The 8286-nt window shown below is 26.6% G+C and overlaps 1 protein-coding gene across 1 annotated transcript; it reads right to left on the bottom strand.

The window, feature by feature from the left end:
* Positions 1–228: 228 nt before the first annotated feature.
* LOC131047730 (uncharacterized) lies at positions 229–1285 on the bottom strand. The gene has a single exon (XM_057981528.2). It carries the CDS (start codon positions 1251–1253, stop codon positions 696–698), a length of 558 nt encoding a protein of 185 aa, XP_057837511.2. The 5' UTR covers positions 1254–1285; the 3' UTR covers positions 229–695.
* Between the last annotated feature and the right edge of the window lie 7001 nt (positions 1286–8286).

Genomic DNA, 8286 nt, shown 5'->3' with positions numbered 1-8286 from the left:
GATCTATAGTATAATCCAACCACATTTACTGATCCAAATCATATGTTGTGATCATATTCAAAAGCACTACTTGCCAAACACCTTATAACAACTTATTTTAAAATTATATGAAATTTAACCATTCATTTGTCAACACAACTGAAATGCGAATTTTCTATGTTATGGCATTGTAATCTAATCATACAAAATGAAAATATTTTATATTTCAAACATAACTTTTCATACCATTTCATTTCCTTGGCATTTGTACATAGAATTTCATTGTCTATCTGAAGCACTGTGGTTGAATTTTCATGAGAAACAAATTTCACTACTTCATCAATGTCACATGAAAATTGACTTCAAGACATCCAACATCCTACCAAGAATACATATTTTTATATATCAGCGAAAAAATATTGAATCAGAGCCTAATGCACTCAGGATAAGGAATATCTGCAGAGAATTGGCGCATGCACCGTGATGCCTTAATTAGGCCGAAACCTCTCAAAATTTTCATTTTTCCTTGTACACTTGGAGGAAACTATTGTCCTTTCTTCTGTCATCCTCTGCTCGGAAGTTACTCTGTTCATCTCTGTCTCATCCAAAGCTTTCCACATATTTGCCATGGCCGAAACTCAGAGGACATCCGAATTCATTTTTGCTGCATATGCGAGGAAATTCCCGAGAAGAAGTTCTGGAATGCAGAGAATGAGTCAATAAGCGAAGGTCTCGGGTATTGGGGCAAGTTTTGTTGTCCATGACTGCTTATGCTTGTTGCGGACGAACTTAATCCCTCTCGATGTTGTGCGCTTCGACTCCACGTCCGAAATTGTAAATTCATTAAAATGATAAGAATCTGATTTCTGAATTTCGCGTTCATCCATTTCCTGCTCCACCACTTTAGGACCTCGGCGTTTTTTGCGACTGCTGTGCTTGTTCTGTTTTGATTGCAAGGCCGCAGCTGCTTTTAAGACCATGGCTGCCATCTCAGAAGGCAGTAAAGGGTATTTCAATTTTGTGAGTGGAAGGAGAAAATAGAGGCGATCCAGCTGCAATTCATGGTGTGCAGGAAGAGGGGCTAAACACTCGTTAAAATTGATGGAGTCAGAGAGGCAGATGAAGAAGGCTTCCCTTCCCCTTTCGTTCAAAACTTGAGCTACCTTCACTGGATGTTCATATTCTCGAAGCGCACCATCGTCCAGTATTAACTTTGCAGTGGGACGAGTTTGGGGGGAAGAAGAAGAAGAAGAAGAAGATAGAGTAGTGCCCATTTCCTTTGGATTTCTGAAACTTTGAGAATGAGTAAAGGTAGATATCCAGTCACTCTTCGTTTGCTTTAATAGGAATTAAATGAGGTCAATTTACTCGTTAAACCGAGTCTGCAAACGTAAGCGAATACGTCATAAGGATGGATGGGACTCAAGTGTAGAATCATTGGCGTGGTCGTCAAGCAAAGAAAGTCACAATCACAGACGTAACTGAAATCGTAATGCAGAGTGAAGAGGGAAGAAATGGACGACAAAATAATAATCTGCCAAACATCACCAAGAAAGTCGGACGAAGCACGTGAAGGATGGCCGAGTCAAAATTAGATGAAAATATGAGTCAAAAGCGAATTTCCTCTCTTGCCCGGGTCCCTCACACTAGGAATGGACAAAAGCTAATTACCTATTTAGTGAGCTTCCTCCATCACCTAAGAGAATCTTTTAAGGTCTTCGCATTTGAGTTACACATGATGCAACTTCCTCTTTCCTCGAAATTCTTATTCGGTGTGGAGATTATAAAGACCATCATAGAATATTTTTAAAGTAGGCGAAGGGCATCAATTACAGCCCATCTCTTCATTTTATTTCATTCAATTTTTTTTATTATTAATTTTAAAGAAATCAAAAAAATATAATTAAAAGTTCATTAATAAATTTCACTTGCATTAATAGCCGTTCATTTTATTTCTAATAGTTAAAAAAATTAGTGTTTGTGTACATTTATTGGTACCCATAATATACAACTATTGGGACATTGGTGCATAAGTTATTGGTCATTTTTGAGGTGGTTGTAGTGCATGATTATTGGGGCATCTTTAAGTAGATATCAGACAAGACTTAGAAATGACCATATTTTGACCCTTGGGCGCATAATGAATCCCATAACATGTGTTGTTACTGCCTAGAAGTCAGAACAATAACTAGAAGTAGTTAAGTCACAACATGGGTGCATAATTGATGGAGTGAGAGAGGTAGATGAAGAAGGCTTCCCTTTCAAAAACTCCATACTCATTGAGTTTAAGCTTTCATAATAAAATCCATACTCATAAATCCATCATTTGATATTTCAAAATTCAAATTCAGGTTTAAAATTTGACCATCTTATTCCAATTCTTTTCTTTGCTAGAAAAAATAAAATACATATTATTCAAATACTTGTACTTGAAGGAATTTAATTTTTTATTCATTTTATCATCCAAAAATTTATTCAAATATAATTCATATTAAGAAAAGGAATCACTTAATCAATTTCATAAAATGAATCTAGATTAGCACATTTATCTTATAAAAAATTGTACAATGTAAGGTATGAAATCACCTACTTTATAATATCCACCTTCCATTATTATGCTTATTGCAATGAATACTACCTTAAGTGTATTTTAGAAATAATTTCTATATGAACTAAATTTTATACTTTCCTACATCGATTTTTATCTATGCAATTAATTCTTAAACTTTTGGAAATAAATTAATTATGGGACAAATTTATTTGGATGCTAGATTCCTAAGATAAAAAGAGAGCCAAATGTTTGAGTCAATAAATCCAATTCACTTCAAATTTTATGCATAAAAAAACCTAATGCATTATTACCCTAATATTATATTAATAATATTATTTTAAATTGTTGACTTAAAATCCTCTCTAACATAAAATCTCTAATTTCCTTTTTTTATATAATATAAATCTGGTAAAAGATCCCATTGCTAATCCATCTTCTATACTATTCAACTACAAAAGGATATTACATGTTTGAATCCATTTATTCTACAATTTTAGTATCTTCCAATTCACCCTAGTCATTTCCTCTTATCTTCCTTTCATGGTCATTTAGCCCTTGAATTTTTTCGTTCCAAATTTCTTTTTCATTGATCCAATCCCCTTTACTAAGTGACCATACAACTTTTACCTTTTTTAATTATTAAATCTAGCCTTTCATAGTTTATCAAATTAGTCTAGACTTTCTAAAGTTTCTTACTTGATATTCATACACACAAAAAACATAAAGTTTATTACTTGACATTCATACACACATAAAACATAAATAATAGTTCAAAACTATAGTGCTTTTTATTTTATAATGTGTCAATATATGTAAGTGAATGAAAGTTATAATTTCAAAGTGAGTCAAAAGTAGTTCTTGAATTAACAAAAAAATAAATTTAGATAAGTAATTTAAAATGTCTACACTAAAAAATTGAAGATGTGATAAGATTGAAAAAATTAGTACTTTAAGCTTTATTTATCAACTACCAATTCTTTTAAAATGGTGGATATTAAGATGTTCAAACATCAAGAAAACACTTGATTACAAAGAATTGAACATGATCTCAAAATTATTTTGTTCTTAAATTAAATTATTTTATAAAACTCTTTTATAAAATGTTAGTTGGAACCATGTGGTAGTTCAATTGTATTTTTATGAATATTTTAGTAAATATATAATTTTTAAATAATTTTACAATTGGAAGAATATTAGAAAATTAAAAAATTAGTTTTCTCTACCGTATTTCTTTTTTGCAAAGTTATCTTAACTTTCCATACCAATATTAACTAGCATACCTATATTTAAAAAAATCTAACTAAAGTATGCCAAGAGATATCAAATTTAAAAATGTTTAATATTCAAAAATAATTTTAAAAAGTTGATTGTAATGAGATTGATGTGAAATGGTTCAATAAATTAATATTGATACTAATGCTAATTCATCCTTAACTATAATCCTATCTTTGATTCCAATTCTAAATCTAGCCTCAACCCTAATTTAACATTGAATCTAACTCTAATTTACCTGTGATGCTAACCTTGTTTAATCCCTAATCTAACATTAATCCTAACCACAATTAATCTCCAACCTTCACCGTATATAAACCCTAACCATAATTCAACCCTAACTCAAATACTTTTCTCATAACTATTATTTTACCATCACCCTAATTGAACCCTAGCTCTAACTTTTATTGAACCCTAATCTAACACTAAACTAACCCTAACCTTACTAATCTAATATTAACCCTAATAATATTCAAATCATAATAATAATTAAACCCTAATCCTAACTTGAATATTTCTCTTTAAACTCTAATTGAGATTTTAATCTCCAATTTTAATTCTAACTTTAATCCTAATTGAACTATAGAATTAACTCTATTGGAACCTTACTAAATCCTAATTTAGTTGAATTATAGCCTATAACTCTAACACTAATTAAAACCCTAACCATAATTAAAATCTATCAATAAAATTAATTCAAGGTTAATCCTAATGTAAATGAACCTTAACTTCAACACTTATTGAGCTACAACCCAAGTTGAACACTAACCTTAATCTGAGCCATAACCCTTATTGAAACCCCACCCCAATTTAACCATAATCCCAATCCTATATCTAATTCTAATTTTAACCTTAGTATAGTATTGAATCTAACCCTAATCAAACCTAATGCTAACCTTGTTTAAACCCAAGCCTAACATTAATCCTAACCCCAGTTCAACCCTAACCCTAATTTTAGATATAACCCTAACTAAACCCTAACCATAACCCTGATTCAACCTTAATTGTAATTGAAATTTTTTCTCTTAATTGAACCCTAAGCTATCATTAACCCTATTCCTAATTGAATCGTAACCTCAAACTTAACCCTAGTCTAATTTTAACCCTAATGCTATTGAAACTTTATTCATAATATAACCCTAACCCTAATCATAATTTAAACCCTAGTCCTAAACTTAACACAAAGATTTCTTCTATAATCCTAATTGAGGCCTAATCTTATTTAACCCAAGCCCTAACCTAACCTTAACCATAACACTAACCCTAATTGTAATGACAACCTTTATTTTTATTTTTATTTGAATTAACGTTGAACCTTAACCCTATTTTAACCTTTGGTAATTGTAAACTTGATCCCAAACTTTATTCTATAACATTAACACTAACCCTAACCCTAACCTAATGATGTAAGACATTAAGTAAATTTTCTCTATAAAGTTATTAAAAGGTAGCCATCAAGCATAACATTTAAAATTAAATTTTAAAAATATGTTTTTTAGAAAATCTAAAAATAAATATAATATCTTTATGCATGTTCAATTCAAGTTAGATAGCATAATTTTTTAAGTTCAAAAACATTAATAATTTATTTTTCAAGTAATTTCTATCAATTGAATAGTATCATGAATAACTTCATAATGTGTACTCAATGATTGTTTTTTCTTTTAAACAAAAAGTGATTTCCTTTATAGAAGTTATTAAAAATAGTCATCAAACATAAAATTTAAACTTAAATTAGATATATATTTTTTAAATTATCTAATATTAAAGATAATATCTCTATGAATGTCCCAATTAAATTAGATACTATAATTTTGAAGTTCAACACAATTATTTTTTTAAAGACAATTTCTATTAATTGAATAGTTATAATGAATAGCTAACTAATGTGTACTCAATGAAAATTTCTTTTGTTTTCAAGAAAAAACAACTTTTTTTAAAGAAATTTATAAAACAAAATCCTATAAAATAATAGTTAAATTTGAATTAAATACATGTTTTCTAAAAAATATCTAAAATTAAAGATAATATCTCTATGCATGTACATTAAATAGTATAATTTTGAAGTTTAAAAAAATCAATTAAAAAATTATTTTTTAGACAATTTCTATTAATTAAATACTACAATGAATAACTATAAATCAAACATTGAAACAAGGCAGTAAGCCTATATCCTCTTTTATAATTAAAAATATGTTGGTCACAATTTCTTTTATTCAATTGTCATCGATAAATCTATGATTAAACTGGTCAATTCTCTATATTAAAGTAATATCATAGATATGAAAAATTGACAATTCTAGTAAATTATCTATGCTTAAAGTGCTCAAGGCTCTATATTAAAGTAATATCACAGATATGAAAATTGACAAGTCTAGTAAACTATATTACCAATTGCAACATCTGATATGAGTTAGAGATTTTATTTTTATTGTTCAATTACAATTATACTCTACAATTCATTTTTCAAAAGAAATAACTTGGAGATAAATTTTACCCTCAAATACATATGTCTAAATTTGTCCCCTTTATCACTCAACATATAAAAAGTTTGATTGGCCTTTTCTCCAAGAGTGCAGTTTTAAACAAAGGCCACCACAATCACAAAAACACTATCCTACAACAATTTGAAAAAATATAATACTCCATAAAAACAATAATCCTTTCTGAAGAAGCTACATTCTTATTTAAAATTTTAAGATCAAAATCAAACCTATTGTCATATGTCATATGATTCATATAACCTGGACAACTATAATCAAATATTTCACAAATTATTGAATTTCATTATCATTTATTTATATCTCAAAATTTATTTTTCAAATGAAAGAAATTGACGATATTTAAAATTCCTAAACACATACCTTGATCTTTGATTCACAACAAACATCCATATTCTTAAAAAAACACGACTTCAGATTTGGGTTCCCCAAACCCATGACACCTTGGCAAATCAGATATAAAAAAACTCGCAAATTATGCAATGTGTACTCTCACTTCTAGTTAAAAGTAATATTAATAAGGAAAACTTGCAATTTTCATAAAGTAAATTCTAGCACTATTTAAAAGGATTTTCTTTTTTAATAGAAATATTTGGTGTGTAATGCTTGTAATGAAATAGTTTAATTTTTTATTTAAAATTTAATTTTATATAATTTGAATGAGAATAAAATCCTATACAATTTTATTCCCTATATTTTCAAATTCAAAGATAGATAGATAGATAGATATCACTTTATCAATTAAAAAATAAAAAAATAATTTTAAATAGACATTTAGTTTTTAAATATAAATAAATATAAAAAAAGCTTATAAAATCCACCATTCCTATAAATTTCCTTTTATAATACCCTTTCTTTTATCCAAACATATTGTAGATAAATAATTTCTAGTTTAAAAATATAAATCTCAACTTTATAAACAATCAACTTTTTTCTGAAAACAAAAATAATAATTACTTTTGATTGGTGCAAAAGATCAATTAATTAGACTTGAGTGAATGAATATAAAGTCTAATAATAAAATAAGATTATTTTTTATTAAATATTTACATTAATTAATTTTATGCAATTAAAATATTAAAAAAATAAAAAAATAGTTTTGAAATGTAGAAACATAATATTTATTTATTTTTAATATTCAAATATATTTAATGTCATCTATCATATATTATAATTTTTAAATTTATATAGTTATATAAAAATTTATTTGCACCACCATGAACCATAATCTTATCCTTATTTTAGAAATAATAGATTTAATGGATAAAAAATCAATTCAAATTTCTACCACCTATTAAAATTGATATCATTATTTGATTGAATAAGAAATCTATTTATGAATAAAAGTATGTTTCTAATTTATTGTAATTTTTCTTAAGATAATCTTACTTGTAAAATTTTCAAAATTTGTAAGAACTAAAAAACATTTATATTTTATTATATAAAAAATAGTTTAAATTAATTTTAAATTAAAAGTTAATCTAACATTTTAAGCTTCTTACATTTAATATTTATTTATTTTTAATTCTTATTTAACAAATAATGCACATACTATTAAAAATCAATTCAAATTTTCTATCACTATTAAAATAGATATACTTATTTATGTGATTGAATAACAATTAAAAAAAACAATTTAAAATAATCTTACTTTGAAAAATTTAAATATTTGTTAAAACTAAAAATCATCTATATTTTATCATGTAAAAATAATTTAAATTAATATTAAATTAAAAATATGTATACAAATTGATATAAAATATTTAAAAAGTAAAGATCATTTAAATATTTATTTGAATACATAAGATCTGAAATTAGATTTGATTAAGTTTCATATTAAATAGCTTTATTGATGAAAAAATAGAACTTATGAGTGTGAATTACTCTAGTCATTAAAAAAAATCAAATTTTAAAAAAATATTAATATTTTTCTTATAGCTTTGTTGACATATTAAAATAGCTTTGTTGACATATGAAAAAATA

This window comes from Cryptomeria japonica, chromosome 4, assembly GCF_030272615.1.
Source record: "Cryptomeria japonica chromosome 4, Sugi_1.0, whole genome shotgun sequence".
NCBI lineage: Eukaryota > Viridiplantae > Streptophyta > Pinopsida > Cupressales > Cupressaceae > Cryptomeria > Cryptomeria japonica.
Note: the sequence above shows the minus strand (reverse complement) of the source record. Positions and strands in the feature narration are given on the sequence as shown.